The following is a 22,797-nucleotide window of genomic DNA, read 5'->3' on the forward strand; positions in this document are numbered from 1 at the left end:
TAAACACATGCACTGTATTTTCCTCTCCTCTGTTCTTGGACACCTGGGCTGGTTCATAGCTTAGCTGCTGTAAGCAGTGCTGCATTGGTGTGAACATTAGTGTGCAAGAATCTTTGTGATACATTGGCTTAATTCTTGGGGGCCACCCAGGAGTGAAGGGTCTATTTTGAACATGTTGAGGAACCGTCATACTGACTTCCATAATGGCAGAGCTAGTTCACATTCTGTGTGTGTGATACCAGGCAGTGTGTCCAGGTTCCCTTCTGTCTGCATCCTGTCCGTCATGTTTTTATGTTTTTGATGACCGCCATCCTGACAGGTTAGGATAGGATCTCACTGTTGTTTCCATTTGCATGACTGGTGATGTTGACTGTTTCTTTTTTTTTTTTTTTTTTAAGATTTATTTATCATGTGTACAGTGTTCTGCCTGCATGTGTGCCTGCACACCAGAAGAGGGCGCCAGATCTCATTACAGATGGTTGTGAGCCACCATGTGGGTGCTGGGAATTGAACTCAGGACCTCTGGAAGAGCAGCCAGTGCTCTTAACCTCTGAGCCATCTCTCCAGTGTCCCGTTCCCCCATACCCCCGCCCCCCACCTTTTTTTTTTTTTAACCATTTCTTAATATGTTTATTACACATTTGTACTTTGTTTTCTGAAAACCATCTATCTCCTCATTTAGTTCATTTATTGATTGGATTGTTGGACTTAAAAAAAAATTGTGTGTGTGCATTATGTGTGTGTACCTGTTCTTGGTATGTGCATGTATTTGAGCATTTTAAAAATTTATTTTTATTTTATTTGCATTGATGTTTTGCTTGCATATATGTCTGTGTGAGGGTGTCAGATCTTGAAGTTACGGACAGTTGTTATCTACCATGTGGGTGCTGGGAATTGAACCCCAGTCCTCTGGAAGAGCAGTCAGTGCTCTTAACCCCTGAGTCATCCCTCCAGCCCCTGGGCTTTTTTTTTTTTTTTTTTTTTTTTTTTTTTTTTTTAAGGAATGGACCTAGAGCTCATTGATTTGGTTGGGCTGGGTGGCCAACAAGCTCCAGGAAGCTACCTGTTTCTGCCTCCTCAGGACTGGGATTACAGGTATGGTGTGCTGCCATGCCCTGCTTCCCCTACGGATGCTGGGTATCCAAACTCACATCCTCATGCTTGCAAGACGTCACCCACTGAGCCATCTCCTCCAGCCTGTTTGATTTCTTGTTTTGATAAGGTCTCTCTACCAGCTGGGGCTGGCCTCTAATTTAAGTCCTCCAGTCTAAGCCCTCCAAATACTGAGGTTAGTTATGTACAACCTTGCCTGGTTCTAGTTAATATTTTTTATGTAGTCTCAAAGTAACATCAAACCTTGGTCATAGCACTGATGACCAAGCATAAAAGTACATCCTTGGATACAGTTAATCTTGGTTTTTTTGTTCCATATCTTCAAATTCAACAACTTGCTAAAATTAATTTGTAATACTTCATGAGTTACTTTTTTTTTTTTTGCTTTGTCAAAATGCTTGTCAGAAGCTAACTTAAGGCAGGGAAGATTTATTTGGACTCGAGATTTTGGGGGGTGTAATCTGTCACAGTGGAGAAAGGATGCAGTGCAGGAGTGTGAAATAGGGAGTGGCCTGGCTCCTGGTGGGCTAGGTCCACTCTCCAGATCCCAGGGGACATGGATGTTAGGAATTGCTTTTGTGACCTCTGCAAGAGCAGTGCACACTCTTAACCACTGAGCAATCTCTCCAGCCCCTGTAATGAGTCTTTCTCTGTCCCACCAGCCAGCTCCCAAATAACAATGTGGAGAATTACTAATTATGAAGGCTTGTTTCTAACTAGCTCTTATAACTTAAATTAATCCATTTCTACTAATCTATGTGCTGCCATGTGCTTCATGGCTTTTATCTCTCCTGCATGTCCTACTTCCTTTGTATATGGTTGGCGACTCTCCCTTTCTTCTTCCCAGAGCTCTCTCTGTCTGGAAGTTCCACCTATATGTCCTGCCTAGCTATTGGCCATTTAGCTCTTTTTATTAAAGCAATCACAACAACATGTCCTTACACAGTGTAATCAAATACTTCGCAACAAGCCCCTGTCTCTGTCTTTAGGAGTGCTTTGCTTTCAGTTGTACATTGAAGAGCTGTCTTTTACAACCCTGGTTGTGGTAAAGATGCATCCTCTGTCACATGTATAAACAGTAGGACTTTATTCTGGATTGTGTAGATTGTGTGGGGGTAGATACAGCATTTGAGATTTAATTAAGTATGTACTACTTTAAATTGAATGAACATTTTCTTCTTTTAGGAAAAAATGGAAAATTGGCTAGTGTCTATTAAAATAGCTTTAGATAAGAGGGCTCAGAAGACCAATGTATCCATAAACAATGAAAATTTGCTGAAGATATTTAGTATGGGATCAGAACTAACAAAACCATTTGAATATCTTCTTGCTACTGGGAATCTGCGTTCAAAAACAGGTAAAATGAAACAGATAGGTCATATTTATGTTTTTCAAATTATGTGCATAATATAATAAAAGTATGTTACTACAGAATTCCAGAGTAAGCTCACCCTCACTGAACTCAGATTTTATGTTATAGTAAATTTTGACACATGTCTGCCAATCCAAAGGGTTCAGCAAGGTGTTTTGTTTTTGTAAATCCAGAAAGCGGATGACCGCATATATCTGGGGCGGGCTTACCAGCTGCAGTCTGGAAGGTTTGGATTTGTACCTCTCCCTAAACCACTTGTATTGGAATGAGCTGGAGAAGTAAAAAAGACAACTGGGATCCAGAAACCTGCTTTCATTTTTCAGACACATGCCACTGATTTCTTGTGTTAGTATGCCAGCAAGTGCTTATGTAACCTCAGGGCTCTCAGACCAGTCTCATCCGGTTTTTTCATTTATCAGAACTAATACGAGTGTTGTAAACCTGTGCACCTGTGTGCGTGTGTGTTGGTACTGGGGAATTGAACCCAGGGCCCATTTATATATTAAGCAAATGCTCTTACCACTGAGCTATATCCCCAGCCCTGAAGTTTTTTCGTTTTATCAAAACATCAGAAACACAGTTTTGGGTTTTTTTGTTGTTGCTGTTGTTTTTGCTAGAGCTGAAGATCGAACCCAGGGCCTTGTGCTTGCTAGGCAAGCACTCTACCACTGAGCTAAATCCCCAACCCCTACAGTTTTGGGTTTTTAAAAAAGACTTGCTTGTTTTGAGTGACTTTTTTTTTAATTAAGGTCTCGGCTTCCTGCAAGATTCTGGCCTGTGTGTTGTGGCTGACAAGCTGAACTTCATTCGCTATCTCTCCCACTTCCGCTGTGTGCACAGAGGGGCAGACTTTGCCAAGATGAGGACCACCACAGTGCGCAGGCTGCTTCCAGAGTCCTGGGGCTTCCTCTGCCCTGTGCATACCCCAGACGGGGCACCGTGTGGGCTGCTGAACCACCTGACTGCCGTGTGTGAGGTCGTCACCAAGTTTGTGTACACAGCGTCTGTTCCAGCCTTGCTCTGTGGCTTAGGTATGAACACTGAACAGCTGGGTTTAGGTTTCATGGCTTTGAACAGCATCAGACAATGACGTCACCCTTTGGGATTCTGCAGAGAATTCTTTTTCAGTCCTCCATGCATGAGTTGGGCTGCTTTCTTGGCTTCTCTCTCATGCATTCTTGGAGCTAAAGCAAGTTAAATGCCATTGGTGTTGTCCTTTTTTGTAAAGGAAAAGATAGAAGGAAGTGAAATAGAATGACCATTAGTGTTCAGAGTTAGGTGCTCTTGTGTAGATTTCTGGGCCACTCTCCTGCGCCCTGGTAGATCTTTGCATTTCTAAGTAGAAAACTGTTGGTTAAAAGGTAGCCTATGCAGTAAAGCTGATGTCATATATCAGTGACCTTTGTTCCTGGTGGCTCGCAGCCACTGTCTCTGCTTGGGGGAAAGCGCAGTCATGTTGTTCTTCTAGGCTTGGGGATTGGTTTGAGTTTACTTTCACAGTTAAAGATGTCATCCTTCTGTAACAGTTATGTCCTGCGGTTTTCCAGTTGTGATTTTAAAACCATAATATTGTATCTTTATTGGTGAGTGGGTGAGGTCACCAGTGGATTGAGGTTGATGAAATGCAACGTAGGACTCCTAAGGGTCAGGGGATAGCTAGTGCTTCAAGTAACCAGAAGGACATTGAGTCAAGAGTCAAGACCTTGTTATGTAAAATGTTTCACCCGACTGGAAAGTAACCATTAAGGAGGGAACATTAGAGAAAGCAATAAGAAATAGTCAAGATTCAGAGGTATAAGCAATCTGTCCATTTGCTGACTGCAAGGCAGAGAATACTTTGTTCTGTCATTCATTAAAATCAAACCAAGCATAGTGGCACATACCTGTAACCCTAGCACTTGGGTGGTATAGGAAGCTTGAGGTCAGCCAGGGTTACAGGAGACCCTGTCTCAAAGTCCAGAAGGAAACAGAAAAGGTTAGAGGGGTGGACAGTGCATCCCATTGTGGAGGAAGAGTTGGCTCTGGGGAAGAGGGCTGAATAAAAGACACGAGCCCTGGAGAGCTGACGTGGGTGATAGATGAAGCTCTGAGTGGTAACCTTTTTTTTTAAAGATTTCGTTATTTATTATGTACAGAAGAGGGCACCAGATCTCATTACAGATGGTTGTGAGCCACCATGTGGTTGCTGAGAATTGAACTCAGGACCTCTGGAAGAGCAGTCAGTGCTCTTAACCTCTGAGCCATCTCTCCAGCCCAAGTGGTAACCTTTGACACTTGGGGAAATACTGTTTTCACATGGCGGTTGTGATGTGTGCAGATGTCATCATCACTAAATGAGTTGGCTCTTGTTACTTGCAGCCCTGTATTGCATTAACTGGCAGTGCCGTTAGCCTGTACTGAGCCATTGCTTGGGAGTGGGGGACGGTTAGGACTCAGTTATCTGAAGTCTAACCCTGAACTCTGAGTCAGCAGCCTCAGCTTCTCTAACTTTCTCTGAGGCCTGTGACAGCCACTTTGCACTTAGGGACACTGGGCAGCACTCAGCACTGTTTGCACGGCCTTGAATAGACCTTGAAAGATTTGCTTGCAGTTGGAGCATGGGGACAAGATGGTAGGGTGTGTGCACCAAGAAACATTTCTGCTGTGAGACTTTGCAGGTGCCCGTAGTATAATTGTGTGGTGACAAAAAAAATGTTCAAGCAGGCAAATGTCGAAATGGCAAAAGTCTGCAGATAAGGAGGGTTGACAGTAATTAGATTTTTCTTGGGAAAGGGTATTCAGGGTACAGGAGTCACCATATGAAAAGGCATCCTGTGCAAAGCCTCCCTTGTGCCTAGCCATCCTCTCACAGGATGTGTGTCCTTGATGAAGCAATTTACATGTTTACAAGCAATATGAAAGCATTTGTGTTGTATGGATAGAACAGTTGGGTAGCTGGACTGAGAATGTATTTGAGTGCCTCCAGGCGCTGGAAATGCTGGATGAAACCTTCTGATGTTATTCTGCTTGTCCCCTCCCCAGGAGTCACTCCTATCGATGGGGCACCTTGTCGGCCCTACAGTGACTGCTACCCTGTCCTGCTGGATGGCGTCATGGTGGGCTGGGTGGACAAGGAGCTTGCTCCTGACGTTGCAGATGCTCTACGTCGCTTTAAGGTGATCTTCGGTCTCTGTGGGTGGTCTTACTTCTCTCCTCACCTTTAGTTTGCAGTCCTTTCCTAGTTGATGAGGTGTCTTGGGATGGTGTGGAGTGGTCAAGCAGTCGGGATTGAAGCTAATTCCAGGGGTCAGTGACAGACACGTGACCTATAAGCATTTATTGGCCGTGTCATTGAGGTCCATGTCTGCTTATCTATCCAGTTGGACTTCATAGGAGGGCCACCATCTGGTTACTGTCTGCTTCCCAGCTGAGCGAGCATCTTGTTTGTCCTGGGGAGGTGCTAACCTGAACCTCCTAGGTTGGTCACTGTATAGTTACAGTTTTTCAGGGGAAGTTTGTGGAGAGAGTTAAGCTGTGTGATGGATGGCTCCTTCCTTTCCTCGTCTAACTTAATTCCACCCACTGGTTGATGACTCTCTGCTGAGTTATTACTGCTCCCTTGGTTATTCTTCGCTAAGTTGATTATGACTGTGGTAGTTGTCCTGCCTCACTCTGTAGTCCACACAGGCCTCAGCCATCCTCCTGCATCAGTTCCCCAGGCAGCTAGGATTACAGCCGATACTCCTGGCCCCAGTCATAATTCTTTTTTCTTTTTTTTTTTTTTTTTTTTTTTTTTTTTTTTTTTTTTTTGGCGCTGAGGACCAAACCCAGGGCCTTGAGCTTGATAGGCAAGCGCTCTACCACTGAGCTACATCCCCAAACCCCGCCCCCCCTTTTTAAAAAAATTTACTTATTATATATACAGTGCTCTGCCAGCATGTATGCCTGCCCGCCAGCAGAGGGCACCAGATCTCATTTTAGATGGTTTCTGGGAATTGAACTCAGGTCCTCTGGCAGAGCAGCCAGTATTCTTAACCTCTGAGCCATCTCTCCAGCCCTTCTCTCCAGCCCCTGTCAGAATTCTTTTTTTTTTTTTTTTTTTTTTAACTTTTTTATTTATTATTATTGTATTTGTGTTTTAATTTTACACATCAGCCATGGGTTCTCCTGTCCTCCCCCCTCCCGTCCCCGTCCCCACCTTCCCCCCCAGCCCCTCCCCTCCATTCCCCCAGCCTCCCTCCAGGGCCAAGACTCCCCTGGGGATTCATTTAAACCTGGTGGATTCAGTACAGGCAGGTCCTGTCCCCTCCTTCCAGGCTGAGCAAAGTGTTCCTGTGTAAGCCCAAGGGGTTTCAAACAGCCAGCTCATGTACTAAGGACAGGTCCCGGTCTCACAGCCTGGGTGCCTCCCAAACAGATCAAGCTATTCAATTGTCTCACTTATCCAGAGGGCCTGATCCAGCTGGGAGCTCCACAGCCGTTGGTTCATACATAATTCATGTGCTTCCATTCGTTTGGCTATTTGTCCCTGTGCTTTTTCCAATCTTGGTCTCAACAATTCACACTCTTACAGTCCCTCCTCTTTCTCACCAATTGGACACCTGGAGCTCCATCTGGGGCCTGGCTGAGGATCTCTGCATCCACTTCCATCAGTTATTGGATGAGAGTTCCAGCACGACTGTTAGGGTGTTTAGTCATCTGATCACCAGACCAGGTCAGATCAGGCTTTCTCTCGACCATTGCCAGTAGTCTACAGAGGATGTATCATTGTGGATTTCTGGGGACCTCTTGAGCACTCTGCCTATTCCTGTTCTCATGTGGTCTTCATTTATCATGGTCTGTTATTCCTCATTCTCCCTTTCTGTTCTTGATCCAGCTGGGATCTCCTGCTCCCCTAAGCTTGCTTTCCCTCAAACCTTGCCCTTCATTACTCCCCCTGTTGTCCAGGTTGTTCATGTATATCTCATCCATTTCTCTGTCATTGGGTGATCCTTGGGTCTTTCCTAGGGTCCTGTTTTCTAGATAGCCTCTCTGGAGTTGTGTAGCAGTCTAGTCATCTTTGTTTTACATCTAGTATCCTCCTATGAGTGAGTACATACCATGTTTGTCCTTCTGAGTCTGGGTTACCTCACTCAGGATGATTTTTTCTAGATCCATCCATTTGCCTGCAAACCTCATGATGTCATTGTGTTTCTCTGCTGAGTAGTATTGTGTATATGTACCCTATTTTCTTTATCCATTCTTCAGTTGAAGGGCATCTAGGTTGTTTCCAGGTTCTGGCTATTACAAACAATGTTGATATGAACATAGCTGAACAAATGCCCTTGTGGTATGATTAAGCATTCCTTGGGTATATGCCCAAGAGTGCTGTAGCTGGGTCTTGGGGGAGATTGATTCCCAATTTTCTAAGGAAGCGCCATATTGATTTCCAAAGTGGCTGTACAAGCTTGCATTCCCACCAGCAGTGGAGGAGAGTTCCCCTTGCTCCATATCCTCTCCAGCATAAGCTGTCTTCTGTGTTTTTGATCTTAGCCATTCCCTGTCAGAATTCTTTATTCTACTCTTCCTAAGCTTGCTGCCTCTACCGAACTCTGTTTTGGTAAGCTGATTTTTTTTTTTTTTTTTTTTTTTAAGGCAGGGTTTCTCTGTGTAACAGTTCTGGCTGTCTTGTAACTTGATCTGTAGACCAGGCTGGCCTCGAACTCACAGATCTGCCTGCCTCTGCCTCCTGAGTGCTGGGATTAAAGGTGTGCACCACCACCACTCAGCTTGGTGAACTGAGTATTTTTATCTTTGTTTTACGAGCCAATGATTTGAAAATTTTTCTTTGTGTATTTTGGCTTTCTTTCATCACTTCTTTAATTAGCATGAATGTTAATTCAGTTTGGGGGCTGGTGAGATGTCTCGTCCTGTACAAGCACTTGCCGTCAGGCTTAGTGACCTGAATTCAATCCCCAGTTCCCTCAAGGTCACAGGAAAGAGCTGACTTCTGAGGCTCATCCTCTGCTCCACACTCTGGCACTCATGGACCTATACACATGCATACAGTGAATCAGTTAACCATGAATTCAAGGGCTGGAGAGAGGGCTCAGTGGTTAAGAGCACTTGCTGCTCTTCAAGAGGACCCAAGTTCAATTCCCAGCAGCCATGTGGTAGTTTACAATTGTTTGTGACTGCAGTTCTAGGAGATCCGATTCCTTCCTCTGAAATCCATGGGCACCAGGCAGATACAGGGTACAGATACATGCATGCAGGCAACACTCTCATACACATAAAGTAAAATAAATGAATCTTTAAAAAGTAAGCAAAGAATTCAGTTTGGTCCAGACATGGTGCTTTACACCTGTAATCCCAAGCAAATGAGGGGCTCCAACAGAGGAATAGCCATTATCATTAATTTGGTTTCCATTCTTTTCTCCGTTTTGGGGGCCCTTTTTGGTGTGTCTGTGTGGTGTGGCTGGGTTAACTAAGGTTGAAGAGTTCAGGTTTCAGAACTCAGTGCTGCTATGACTGGAATGCTGTTCCTTTTAATTATCATTTCCTGGTCCCTCCCCTCCCCTTCCATTTGTACTGATAATGTATTGAGCTATGAATCCCTTAAGTGCATATAGGTTTTATAATCTTTTTTTTAGATTATCATAGTTTGGGTTTGTATTTCTCCCTTCACTTAGGAATTTTTCAAATAAGTTGTTTATTTTTTATTTATTTATTTATTTATTTATTTTATTTTTGGTTTTTGGAGACACAGTTTCTCTGTGTAGCTTTGTGCCTTTCCTGGGACTCAACTTGGTAGCCCAGGCTGGCCTCAAACTCACAGAGATCCTCCTGGCTCGGCCTCCCGAGTGCTGGGATTAAAGGCGTGCGCCACCACTGCCTGGCCGGATGATGTAATTTCTTAGATGCTTTTCCTTTCCTGTTCTACCTGGCTCTGGTGGCAGGGAGGGTGGGATAAAACATACATTTGTCCTTATTTAAACTATGTTCTGTCGAAACAGGTGTTGAGAGAAAAAAGAATTCCTCCTTGGATGGAGGTGGTCCTGGTCCCCATGACAGGAAAACCGAGCCTATACCCAGGACTGTTCCTCTTCACCACTCCCTGCAGGCTGGTGAGGCCTGTGCAGAACTTGGAACTGGGTAAAGAAGAACTCATTGGAACTATGGAACAGGTGGGTACCTGCTGTAGTGTGTGCTTGCTTATGTAGAACCGTTTTCAGGGGCTCGGCTTTCACTTTTAAGAGCATTTGGAAGAAAATCCAGCTTGTTTTCCTGGCCCTCTTTGTCCAGCACTAAGTAGTTTGGATGTCTTGCCACCCTTGGGGCACCTGAGGGAGGCCTGGTGCTCACATAACTGCCCTTCCTTCCTGCCCACTGTTCATGGTTCCTTTGCACCCAGCTCTGCCCCATTTGGTGAGACCGAGGCATCTGACTCAGTCTCAGTTATCATACTACGTCTTTGCCGCCGCCAAACTGGAGTTTGTACAGACTTTAAAATTTTATTAAAAACAAAAAACTGAAGCTGAGTATGGTGGTGCACTTTAATCCCAGCACTCGGGAGGCAGAGCCAGGCGGATCTCTGTGAGTTCGAAGCCAGCCTGGTCTACAGAGTGAGTTACAGGATAGCCAGGACTACACAGAGAAAGCCTGTCTAAAATAAATAAATATTTGTCTTCCTTTTCGGCCCTTCACAACTGGACAGGGTAGATGTAGGATGAACCTAAGGGGAAAGTGTTGGGGTGCTTAGCACACACAGTCCCTGGGTCCAACACCAGCTCCACCACAACAGTAGCAATTTGGCATTCATGATTGGGGCCAGGAAAGTACTCTGTAGCCTTGAGCGCTGATCCCTGGGAAGCAGCGAGACAGCCACAGTGACTTTGTGCATCTGCCCCCCTTACCCTTCCTCTGCTCCAGCTCTTCATGAACGTTGCCATTTTTGAGGATGAGGTTTTTGCTGGAGCTTCCACACACCAGGAGCTCTTCCCTCACAGCCTGCTGAGTGTGATCGCCAACTTCATCCCCTTCTCCGATCATAACCAGAGTCCTCGGAACATGTACCAGTGCCAGATGGGTAAGGTGGGTGGAGGTGGTGGTTGTACACACACACACACAGCGCTTGTAAGTTGAAGTAATCTGAGAACTTTCAAGAATAGCATAAAGAATGCCCACAGATCAGTCATCTATCCCATCAACATTCTGTCCAGTTCATACTTTTGCTTGTTCACTTGAAAATTGCAGGCACAGTGCCCCTTTCCCACACATCAATATATATTCCCAACCACCAGACCTCTTAGTCAGGGATAGTTATCAAAATCGGGAAGTTTAGCATTGACTTCCTCATAAGAAATGTTTTACTTTGAATTACGTGTATGTGTGTCTTTGTGTGAGTGCTGCATGTATGTGCAGGTATCTGCAGAAGCCAGAGGCATTGGGTCCTCTAGAGCTGGAGTGACCGTCAGTTGTGAGCTGCCTGGTGTGGGTGCTGAACTTCGCTCATCTGCAAGAGCAGCACACACTCAATGTTTTAGTTCTTTCTCTATTTGGAGCGAGGTGGAGAATCGGGCCCATCCAGGATCACTGGGGTTCTGCAGTGCATATATCTGTCTCCTTTGACATAGCGGAGCTCTTTGGCTTGTTGGTGTCGTTCTTGACATTTACATTTTCAGAGAAATGACTTAGTTTGTCCGAATCTCATGACTTTTGAGGGGTTCAAACCATTACAGTCACTCACATATTATCACTTTTAGTGCTTTTGATTGCTATCCGAAATGAAAGCTTTCAGCATTTGATGTTCTCTTTATCGTCACAACCTTCCTTGAGCTGGTCTTGAATTCAGTGTCCTCCAGGGCTGGAAGGATGGCTCAGTAGTGAGGAGCGTTGGCTGCTCTTCCAGAGGTCCTGACTTAGGGTGGCTTACAGCCATCTATAACTGTCTGCATCCCCACGGGATCTGATTCCCTCTTCTGGTGCATGTAGACAGTATCCTTGGGCCTCGGCCTGTTGAGTACTAGGATTATGGGTGTACACGCCCCAGATCCTTTTAGCATTTTTGTTTATTTGTCTGTATAGTACAGGCTACTGACTATAAATTCTCTTGTAGTCATTATTCTGGAAATTCTTTTTCACACTCGCTTAAAGGAAATCTTACTATTCCAGCTGTATAATCCTGAGTGGACAGGCCCTTTCGTGTTTGTGTTAAAGTTGTTCCACAGTCTGCTTTTAGTCATTCCTACTAACCAGAAGACAGGGCTTAATAAAGTACAGTTTCCCTGTGTGTGCTGTTGTCCCTCTCTTTAAGACTTGTCCTTTATTTTTTGTTTTTAGGAGGTTGGCTGTATGTCTAGATACAATTCTCTTAGTTTGTGTTCTGATTACATTTACTGGTCTTTATAAGAAAAAACAATGATCTACTTGGGAGCATTTTCCATTGCTTCCAAAATGTTGCTTCTTCCTCTTTATTTCTCCTTCTCTTCCAAGATTTAGTCATGCATTATTTGTAAAAAACATTTAGTTATTTTTTATCGTGTGTGTGTGTGTGTGTGTGTGTGTGTGTGTGTGTGGTGGTTTATGTACGCGCACGTGCTTGAGGAAGTCAGCTGATGTGCCCGTTTCTCTCCACTTTATCCCTTTGAGACAGAGTCGCTCACAGAGCCTGGAGCGAGGCTGCCAGCCAACCAGCCCCAGCAATCCTCCTGTCTCCATTCCCAGCAGTACTGGGGTTACAGATGTTCATGGCCACTCTGGTTTCCCTTTTCTAATTTTTGATGAATGATCATGTTCACTGAAGTCATGCTATCATCTAATGAATTTTTGTCTCAGTCTGTCTTTAGTCTAGAACTTTTGTTTTTTGGGTTGTTTTTATTTTGTTGTTACCAGTTTATATTTTCTGAGGGTTTTGTTTTCCGATCACTATGGGCATATTTTCCTGTATATATTGAATTTGATAATAATCATTAGTATATTGATTATATAACCATAGGATTATATGTAATCACCCATTATGTTATAATGGATGATGTAAAAGTCACTTTGTGCCTGTCCAAACATCTGGGTGGTCCCAGGATTGCTATCATTGAGTGTAGTTAATTTTGAGTGTGGGTTATGTTTACTGTTTGTGTCTCCAGTAACTACTGCGTTAACTACTATGAGTGATAGGGCTTCTAGCTAGGCCCCTGGTAGGCTTCTCTGAAGGGGCTGTCATCAGTCTTGACTGCTACTTAATTTGATTCTTAGTCTCACTTAGGCTACTTGGCTCAGTCTCATGCATCATGAGCAATTCAGTGCCCACCAACATATGTGCAGAGTGAAGGCTCTCCCTCTGTGATCTACATTAAAAAGAAGAAAGAAGGAGGGAAGGAAGAAGAAAAAGAAATGCCCCTTACTTTCCAGTAGCCACTGTGCTCTGAACTCTGTTCTTTGATTCTTCAAGACAGTAACCATAGGTTATTCACTAAAGTGGTTGCTTTGTTTCAAATATAAATTCCTCTCAGTTTCTGGCTACTTTCAGCAAATCTCCAGTCTCTGGGCAATGGGTGGGCATGTGGACACAGTTGAGACCTTTTGCTTCCTAAATCTCATAGCTCAGTGTTGAAGGTAGTCTTGTAAGAGCACTCCAATCTGTGTTTAATAGTTAATTGTCCTGTTGCTACAACTGTATCTGACAAAAGCAACCTAATGGAGTGTCTTAGTCAGTGTTCTGTGGCTGTTAAGACACCATGGCCATGGCAACTCCTATAAAAGAAAGCATGTAATTGGGACTGGCTTACACTTTCAGAGCTTTTGTTCTTTATCAACATGGCAGGAAGCATGATGACACATAGGCAGACATGGTGCTGGAGAAGTCCTTGAGAGTTCTACATCTAGATCTGCAGGCAGGAGGAAGAAAAAGAGCTGCTGGGCCTGGCTTGGACTTCTGAAAACCTCAAGGCCCACCTCCGTGACATACTTCCTCCAACAAGGCCACACCTCCTGATCTCTCTCCAGCAGTGCCACTCCCTGATGACTAAGCATTCAAATATATGAACCTATGGGGCCATTCTTATTCAAGCCACCACAGTGAGAAAGAGTTTATTTTGGATTACAGTACCAGGGAGTACATGTCATGGCAGCGGGTGCCAGAGGCAGCTGGCACATGGCGTCAGCAGTCAGGAAGCAAAGAGCAATCAATCTTTGCATTCAGTTTGCTTTTCCTTTTCATTCCCGTCCAGGACCCCAGCCCACATTTAAGGTGTATCCTTTTTCAGTTATCCTAGCCTAGATAATCCTTTATAGACATGTCCAGAGATTTGTTTCTGTGCAGTTTCTACATCTAGTCAAGTTAACAGTCCAGATTAGCCATCATTTGTGTATACATTTTTGGTTTTAAAATCATCTTGCTCTGAAAGGATTCTTTGTATCTAGTTACCTTACATTCTGTTACCCAGAATTTAGAAACATTGGCATTTTTGTGTGTATCCCCAGTGTACTATACTTGTATGTATCCTCTGTACCTTTCAATGTTTCCATTATATTATACATTTGTGTCCATAAATTATAGTGTTGTTTGCTGTGTGTTACAAGTGTCTATAAATAGTATCATTAAATGCAATGCTGAACTTCTCTTGACCAGCATTATTTTCATAGGCTAGGCATATTGATAGAGCTTCTTCATTCTCAAAGCTGATGTTAGTCTATACTAAGCAGAGCCATCATGCTTGCGTTATCCATTCTCTGTGCTGTGTAGTTAGTTGTTCTCAGTTTTATGAAGCATGTTGAGAATTGATGATTGGAAACAAGACGCAAAAACATTTCTTCCTCTGTAGGTAAACAGACCATGGGCTTCCCACTGCTCACTTATCAAGACCGATCAGATAATAAACTCTACCGTCTTCAGACACCTCAAAGCCCTCTAGTGAGACCGTGCATGTATGACTATTATGACATGGACAACTATCCAATTGGGACAAATGCCATTGTAGCTGTGATCTCCTATACTGGCTATGATATGGAAGATGCCATGGTAAGTGTTGATAGTTGTAACTCTAATCTTTTTTCATTGCTGTGTGTGAACTTTCTTACTGTGAGATCACTGAAGGAATGTTTATGTGTCCTCAAGGACATAACAGCAAATACTTTTAAATGGTTAATTATATACATTTAAATGGTTAATTCCTGTCTGAGGTGAATGAAGGGAAACTGAAAGATATCCAGTGTATATATATCTTCCCTATCTGTGTACATACTATGGGTAAAGGTTGATGCGAGGTCTTGGTATATTTACCTTTTATATCTTTGATTATGTCTTAAGCCTTATGAGTCTGGATCTCGATAGCATTGGTAATTTGGAAATGCAGTTTCGAAAGTTTTTGTTTGCCTGTTGTTGTTTTTGCTCTTTTTGGGGTGCCCGCCACTCAGCTCCCAAATAAATCACACATGGAGGCTTATTCTTAATTATAAATGCCCAGCCTTAGCTTGACTTATTTCTAGCCAGTTTTCCTTAATTTAAATTAGCCCATCTACCTTTGGCTTCAGGGGCTTTTATCTTTCTCTATTCCTGTATACCTTGTCTTTCCTTCTTACCCTGTGTCTGGAGCCCTCCTCCTTTGCTGGCTGCCGCTTCTTCTTTCTCAGCTCACATTTCTCTTATTTATTCTCTCTGCCTGCCAGCCCCGCCTAGCCTGTCTCCTGCTTTGCTATTGGCTGTCCAGTTCTCTATTAGACCATCAGGTGTTTTAGACAGGCACAGTAACACAGCTTCACAGAGTTAACCAAATGCAACATCAACAAAAGTAACACATCTTAAAATAATATTCTACAACGTTTGCCCTCAGTCTTATAAGTTAATTTGGTTCTTCGACTCCACAGATTGTGAATAAGGCTTCTTGGGAACGAGGCTTTGCTCATGGAAGTGTCTACAAGTCTGAGTTCATAGACCTCTCTGAAAAATTTAAGCAAGGGGACGATAGTCTTGTATTTGGGGTCAAACCTGGTGACCCACGGGTTATGCAGAAATTGGACGATGATGGATTGCCATTCATAGGAGCAAAGCTGCAATTTGGTGACCCCTACTACAGCTACCTAAACCTTAACACTGGGGAAGGCTTCGTGGTTTACTATAAGTAAGTTTGGGGACATGTTGGACTGCTGGCTGGTTTGTTAGTGGGAAGTGTGTCACTAGGAGCCCTGACTGGTCTGGAGCACACTGTGTCGACCAGCCTGGCCCTGATGTAACAGCAGATGCTCCTGCCTCTGTCTCTTAAGTGCTGAAATTATAGACCTGTGCTGCCACACCCGGCCCCTGTGCTGATTTTTATAGGCTGTTTCTTAGTGAAGTTACTGGAGGTCAATGAAGTTTTCTTTTAACCGAAGGAAAATTTTATATATATATATATATATATATATATATAGTAATCTAGTTATTGTTTTAAGTCTCTGCTGCTCTAACAAAATAGGTAAGACTGGGAAATAAAACAAAGTCTCTCTCTGTCCTGGGGGCTAGAACATTCAGATTGAGGCACTGGTGGGTTCACTAAGGTGGACTCAGGAGGCGCTGCCTCCATGTCTTGACATTGGAGAGACGGAAGGGCTAACAGCAGTGAACAGCTCAGACCCCTTTTGTAAAGACACTACTGATGAGGCTCCATCCTCAGGACTTAAATCCCTCCTAAAGGCCTCACTTCTAATACCACAGCAGTAGAGGTGGAGTTCCACGTGGGCTGGGGGTGAGCACATTCCGATGATGTCATTCGTGGTCCTTGCTGTCCTAAGTCAGGTGCCTTGCTTTTGTGGTAGTCTATCATTCCCTTCATTATTCCCTTCATGCACAGCATTAAGGATGGTTCCTGGCCAAAATATTGGGTTCGTTCTGCCTCTTCCTAAAGACAGTAATTGGCTGCTTTTACAATGATAAAAATGGCTTCAGTGGGCTTGCTTAGTAGTTTTTTCCATAGCTAACATTCTCTCAGATAAACAATTAGTAATTCTAGGCATGAATAACTTCTAACATCTATTTATATTGGTGAGCAGGTGGGGGATATATTTACATATACACTCTATGGAACATTAATCATGTCAACAAAATTTAAGTATTTTATTTTCAAACAAAGCTTGGATAGGCTTTGTGTCAAACACCTGTGGTTCTAGCACATGGAGACAGAGGCAGGAGGATCACTGCAAGTTCTAGGTCAGCATTGAAGGCTAGCCTAGGGAGACTCAACAAACAGAACAAATAGCTTGACTTTTTTTTTTTTTTTTTTTTGAGCTGGGGATCGAACCCAGGGCCTTGCACTTGCTAGGCAAGCACTCTACCACTGAGCTAAATCCCCAACCCAGATAGCTTGACTTTTTATTTCATGTGTGTGTGTGTGTGTTTTTTTTCCCCTAGGAGTAAAGAAAATTGTGTTGTGGACAACATCAAAGTGTGTAGTAATGACTCGGGCAGCGGGAAATTCAAGTGTATCTGTATTACCATACGAGTCCCTCGGAATCCAACTATTGGAGATAAATTTGCCAGCCGTCACGGACAGAAGGGCATTTTGAGCAGACTGTGGCCCACTGAGGACATGCCTTTCACTGAGAGTGGGATGGTGCCGGACATTCTGTTTAACCCTCATGGCTTTCCCTCCCGGATGACCATCGGCATGTTAATCGAAAGTATGGCTGGGAAGTCTGCAGCTTTGCACGGTCTCTGCCACGATGCTACACCCTTCATCTTCTCTGAGGACAGCTCTGCCTTAGGGTACTTTGGGGAGATGTTAAAGGCCGCTGGCTATAACTTCTATGGCACCGAGAGATTGTATAGCGGCATTAGCGGGATGGAGCTGGAAGCAGATATTTTCATCGGTGTGGTTTATTACCAGCGCTTACGCCACATGGTGTCAGACAAGTTTCAAGTTAGGACAACTGGAGCCAGGGACAAAGTCACCAACCAGCCTGTCGGGGGAAGAAACGTTCAGGGCGGGATCCGCTTTGGGGAGATGGAACGGGATGCCCTCTTGGCACATGGCACGTCCTTTCTCCTTCATGATCGGCTCTTCAACTGCTCTGACCGCTCAGTCGCCCACGTATGTGTGAAATGTGGCAGTTTGCTCTCCCCACTACTTGAGAAACCTCCTCCTTCTTGGTCTGCTATGCGCAACAGAAAATACAACTGCGCTGTCTGTGGCCGCAGCGACACCATCGACACTGTCTCTGTGCCATATGTTTTCCGGTATTTTGTAGCTGAGTTGGCAGCTATGAATATCAAAGTAAAACTGGATGTCATTTAACTTGATCCCGACAGTTAGCATTTCAGGCAAATGCCTAGCCAGCGCCCAGGGTCCTACGGCAATACATCATGTCATCTATGCACATGCACTGTGTGGCAGAGGAATGCACTAGGACCCCCTTCAAAGGCAAGCTCCATCCATTCCTCGTTCTTTCCCATAGCTCCTCCTAGAGGCAAGCAGGCAGACAGGCCTTTGCGCCTCTCCCTTCCAATCCCTCCCTCTCTCTCTCTCTCCCTTCTCTTCTTTTCTCCTCAACTCTTGTCCCCCGCTTAATAAATCCTCCATGTGAGCCCTGACACACAATGTGTCTGTCTGCTCTTGCCCGCCATTTTTAACAACATTAGTGCTATGTGACGACTTGGCAGGTCATCCTGGTGCTTCCTCCTGCCCACTGGCAGTCTGAGGTGCACTGGGACCCTGAACCTGGTTCAGCTACAACTCCCCAACACCAGCTACTATGATTGTTGAGTCTCCCCTCAAGAAGGGGGCGGTGGGGACACCACCTTCAGGGCTACGCTGGTCCCTTTTGCCAGCAATCACCTCTGGCCATTCCCCATGAGTGAGGTCTTGTCCATCAGACCTACGTGCCCCTCGGGCTTAGCCCCTTGGCTCCTGCCCTCTGTGTGATGACCCACTGGGCAGCTTGTGCATTTCTCTTCTCTCTGACCCGCACGTCCCTCGGGCTTAGCCCTGACCCCTGCTCTCTTTGACGAATCACTGAGCAGCCTGTGCTACCTCAATTGATCCTCACTTAATTTCTGGGATGCTAGAAATTCTAAACCCATTGGATCTGTTTTTTTCGTTTTGTTTTTTTTCTTCTCTGCCTCACCCATGGGGAATACGCCTAACAATAATATAATCCGCTTTGGGGAGATGCAACGGGATGCTCTGAAACCTGCTGAAGTTTGTTTCGTTACATTTGTTTACAAGTGTTCTTAAATGACTTCTTTAAAATGACTTGTTGGTCGTAGATCATGCAGGGACACCTCCTTCCCAGGCCCAGGTTCACTGTTCCTTGCTTGCAGCAGCAGAGTGTCTGTCATCATCCAGGGCAGGGCGGTATAGTAAACAGAAAATGGAAGCCACAAATGTAATTTTTATTTATATACATGTAGACTTAAGCTATTTCATGTATATAATTTGATGGATTATAACATAGGTATTGTCTGTGATGTCATCATGGTCAAGGTAAATAAACATATCTTGTCATCTCTAAAGTTTCCTTGTACACCTTGGGGTGGGGGGTGCGTGCTTGCATGTGTGCGTGAGTGTATGTCCGTCCTCTTCACAGTTCCAAGTGCAGCGCAGTAGTCAGCTACAAGCAGCTCCCATTTCCCTGGCCTTCAGCAAAAGCCATTCGACTCTGAATTTGGATTTTCAGTAGCTCATAGTGGGATCGTGCAGATCTGTCCATGTTTCACTTAGCATGGTGTCCTCAAGGTTCAGCCATGTCTTCAAATATGGCAGGACTTACTCCGCCTTTAAGGCTGAATGTATCTGGTTAGTGAGTAGCTGTGGTCCTTTGCTTATTTTTTTAACCTTTGTATAAGTTTCTTGTACTTTTGTAGGGTTTTGTTGTGTGCTTGTGTATAATATCTTATCTAGCTGTATTGTTCCCTGTTAATGGGTGTTTGGAAACATCCATGGAAAACACCTTGAACTGGTTGATACTTCCCCTTGCTGTTAAGAGAGCAGCTCAGCTTTGGACCCAGCTACCCCATTCTCTGTCCGCCTCACAGTCCTGTGGCTGAGGGTACTGTCCACATCTAGTGTCACAAATAGGTGTGGTTTTGAGGGCCTTGTTGTTGAAAGTAGGATTCACTATGGGGCCAAAATTGGCTATGAACTAATCATCTTCCTGCCTCAGCCTCCAGAATGGTAAAATTATCAACTTGTACCACAATGCCCAGCTAAATTGGCTTTGTTTTGATACAGGGTTTCTCTGTAGTCCTGGCTCTCCTCACTCTGTAGACCAGGCTAGCCTCAAACTCAGAGACTGCCTGCCTCTGCTTCCCAAGTGCTGGGATTAAAGGTGTGCACCACCCCTGCCCAGCACCAGCTAATTTTTTAAAAATTCACTTTTGCCCTGTCTTGAAAAAAATAAAAACGAAAACAAAATTTTTTTAAATTAGCTTTTGATTTTTTTAATTAGCTTTTGATCTTGTAGGTTCTTGACTAATAAACTGACATGAATTTAAGACAATCCAAAGCTTACTCAAATTTTTCCAATTTTATGTATTCTTACATATAGTTGCATGGAATATTATCCTGTGTAGATTGGTGTTACACATAGGACACTTCCATTAATAGCGCTAACTCTTCAATCCTTATCTATAATATCAAGAAATACTGTAAATAGAATCGTAAAACATATTTTGAGACTGTTTTTTAAAAACTTAACAGGATTCCCCTTAAATTCATCTAAATTGTATATATTAACTCATACCTTTGTATTGCTGTATAGTACTCCAAAGTATGGGTGGACTAGTTTAACCATCCACTTGGAAGAACATTTCGATTGCTTCCAGTTTGAGGCATTAACAGATAAAGCTGCTTTGGGAAGCCACATACATGTTTGTGTGTAGATAAAAATTTTCTTTTATCTGGGACAAATGTTGATGGAGAACAATTACCGAGTCATAGTTTTATAAGAAATAGCCATGGGGCTGGGGAAGTGGCTAAATAACAGTGCTTGCTATACAAGCATGAGGACCTGAGTTCAGATCACCAGCGCCCACACAGAAGGTATGTATGGCAGGGCACACTCGGAATACCAGTGCTGGGATGTGGAGACAGGATCCTAGGTGCTCACTGGCTTGACAGTCAAACTTTGGTGGGCTCCAGGTTCAGTGAAATAACCTGTCTCCAAAAGCCTAAGGTGCAAAGCAATGGAGGAAGACACCTGCCACTGTCCTCTGGCCTGCACGCAGTCATGCACCTGCATACACAACACCATACACATTGAATGGAGCTGGTATTTTGCACAAGAAACCCCAAGATTAAGTTCTCAGCACAAAGGAGATTTATTTGCCACAGGGAGACAAAAAGTAGGGAATAAGAAAGGACACAGAGGCAAAGGGGAAGGGACATTTGTCAGCAACCAGGGAGATGGGAAAGGGATATTTGTCCTGGAGAGACAAAGGACTGCTTCTGGATAAAGAGGAAGCAGACGTGGCCCATAGACAAAATGGCAGTTTAGAAAGGGAAAGAAACCCTGTGTTAGGATGAGGCGTTCAATTTTGGCTGGACATGTTAATTAGGGTGGCCAAAGGGGACTTTTGATTGCTGAACTTTAATACTTTGATAGGTGGTCAGCCTCAGGAGGAGGAAGTGGCCAAATAAGGGAATAGACCTTCCCCCGCTAGCTTTAGGAATGTAATTTCATGGTTTTTTAGCTAAGTGCAGAAAATGGGGGAGGAGGGCAAGGCCTGACTGGAGTCCTTTTCCCAGCTCGCTCTCCTCAGCAGCTGCTGCTGTTTACAGCTTGCCTGCCCTGGTGTTTTCTCTCAAACTAATAACATCGTCCTTGAGCTTCCTAACGAGTACATTTTAAAAAGTCTTTCATGGACAGCTCCTCCAAAGGGAACCCCAGTATCAAGCAATTCTGAGTTCTTCATTTCTCAGATCTGCTTCGCTTCAAACATTATGGTTCTCTGCATTTGACTTAGTCACACTCTTGACAGAGTCACCAGCCAAAAGGCAACTGAAGTCTGGAGGTATGAATGTCATGTTTCCCAAAGATGAAAGTGTCACGCGTGGTGTGGCTCCAGTCTCACATCTGTCACGTGAAGCAGACACAGATGGCTGGGAGCTGTCATCCCTTGTCAACGGTCTACCACACAACTCATGATTACAACCTCCAGTCAACACCTACCTGGAAATGCTGTGTTCAGTCGCTGAGCCCTTCTCTTGGCGCCATGTCTGGTATGAAGGAGGCTACCGCAGTCGTCCCCCATTTCACAGCCGCATACTGCGATGGTTTTTGCTTTCAGAAGACCTCTTCATACTAGATGAACAGACGCTCAACTCTCTGAGAACGGAGCATTTAGCCTTTTAAACAGGGACATGGACTCCCATCCCAGGTCTAGCCTTGTAATCCGAAGGCATCTATGGAGGGTGGAAACCACAAGGGGAATTACAAAGGAAGTAACTTGTCCACGATTGCAAGGAGAGCAAGCAATAAAACCCGCTTTCATCCTGCCTTTACCACCTATACCAGGAAAAGGACATGTATGAGTTAACCGTATGGGAGGCTCCATGTGGCTATTAGGAGGGGAGTGTGCACCGGCGTAACGCCGACGGTGACGGCTGAGGTCAGTCCCCTGTTCCCGAGCCCAGCAGCGGCGGGCACGGTTGCCGACTCAGCCGCAGCCACCGGCCGGTGGCTACTAACTCCAGCCAGCAAAGCGGCAGCGCGAGCGGCTGCACACTGCAGAGGAGACCCACAGCTAACCCGAGCCTCGCTCTGCCGCCGAGCTGCAGCAGCACTTCCGATCTCCTACTTCCGGTGAGCTCTAGGCGCCGCCGCCACAAGCCGGAAGTAAAAAAGCTAAACTGAAACAAAATAGCCGACGAACCGGAAGTTGTTACGTGAGGTCCCGCCCGGACAAGCCATGAGCCGGAAGGCGAGCGAAGCAGAGCGCTGCCATGATGGTTGAACTTAGGTGGGATGAGTGGCAGGACTCTCGGCGACCGGAAGAGTGAGGCGGGGAGGTATGGGTTGGGCGCTGCCATGTCAACCTGATACCGGAAAAGGCGGGTCTCTTCTCTCTGACTGATCGGCGCCTGAACTCGCCTGGAGATGTGAGTTATAACTCCCTACAACTCTAGGTCGTGCTCAGCAGGCTGCATGACCCCCAAGGGGAAACGCCTGCACTCAAGACTGGAGATACCCCAGGCCTGCCTCACAATAACCAGACTTTTAGAACTGCCACCGTCTTTCTAAAAACTCCCACCCTGTACCACAACGCTCTTATTTCTGCCCCACGTTGGTTGCCCCTATCATAGGATCTTTAAGATTTACAAATCTATCCTGGATCCCTAGGCTAACCACAGACCCAAATCAAAACCTTTTCTTGTCTACTCTTGAGA

At 44.7% G+C, this 22,797-nt stretch overlaps 2 protein-coding genes and 1 long non-coding RNA gene across 6 annotated transcripts in view; 2 read left to right on the top strand and 1 right to left on the bottom strand.

The window, feature by feature from the left end:
- Polr1b (RNA polymerase I subunit B) overlaps nucleotides 1-18,906 on the top strand; it is a 29,464-nt gene extending 10,558 nt beyond the window's left edge. For both annotated transcript variants that reach the window (XM_036184781.1, XM_036184782.1), the window contains exons 8-15: nucleotides 2,299-2,470; nucleotides 3,235-3,516; nucleotides 5,507-5,640; nucleotides 9,460-9,630; nucleotides 10,376-10,532; nucleotides 14,263-14,459; nucleotides 15,305-15,558; nucleotides 16,824-18,906. In XM_036184781.1, coding sequence (XP_036040674.1) covers nucleotides 2,299-2,470; nucleotides 3,235-3,516; nucleotides 5,507-5,640; nucleotides 9,460-9,630; nucleotides 10,376-10,532; nucleotides 14,263-14,459; nucleotides 15,305-15,558; nucleotides 16,824-17,706 — 2,250 coding nt within the window. In that variant the 3' untranslated portion in view covers nucleotides 17,707-18,906. The remainder of the gene's footprint in view (nucleotides 1-2,298; nucleotides 2,471-3,234; nucleotides 3,517-5,506; nucleotides 5,641-9,459; nucleotides 9,631-10,375; nucleotides 10,533-14,262; nucleotides 14,460-15,304; nucleotides 15,559-16,823) is intronic.
- Nucleotides 18,907-20,710: 1,804 nt separating this feature from the next.
- Nucleotides 20,711-22,218, bottom strand: LOC118582166. Its single transcript, XR_004944737.1, has 2 exons — nucleotides 21,581-22,218; nucleotides 20,711-21,484 (listed from the first exon to the last, which is right to left on the bottom strand). It is a non-coding gene; the product is annotated as an uncharacterized LOC118582166 (long non-coding RNA).
- A 78-nt stretch (nucleotides 22,219-22,296) lies between these two features.
- Chchd5 (coiled-coil-helix-coiled-coil-helix domain containing 5) overlaps nucleotides 22,297-22,797 on the top strand; it is a 61,250-nt gene continuing 60,749 nt past the window's right edge. Inside the window, exon 1 of one of the 3 annotated variants that reach the window (XR_004944736.1) lies at nucleotides 22,297-22,509. Coding sequence is in view for 1 of the 3 variants with exons in the window: in XM_036184787.1 (XP_036040680.1) it covers nucleotides 22,508-22,509 (2 nt within the window). In the remaining 2 variants the exon portion in view is untranslated. The remainder of the gene's footprint in view (nucleotides 22,510-22,797) is intronic. The other 2 variants (XM_036184787.1, XM_036184788.1) reach the window with 2 other exon arrangements.

Source organism: Onychomys torridus, chromosome 4, assembly GCF_903995425.1.
Source record: "Onychomys torridus chromosome 4, mOncTor1.1, whole genome shotgun sequence".
NCBI classification, from domain to species: Eukaryota; Metazoa; Chordata; class Mammalia; order Rodentia; family Cricetidae; genus Onychomys; species Onychomys torridus.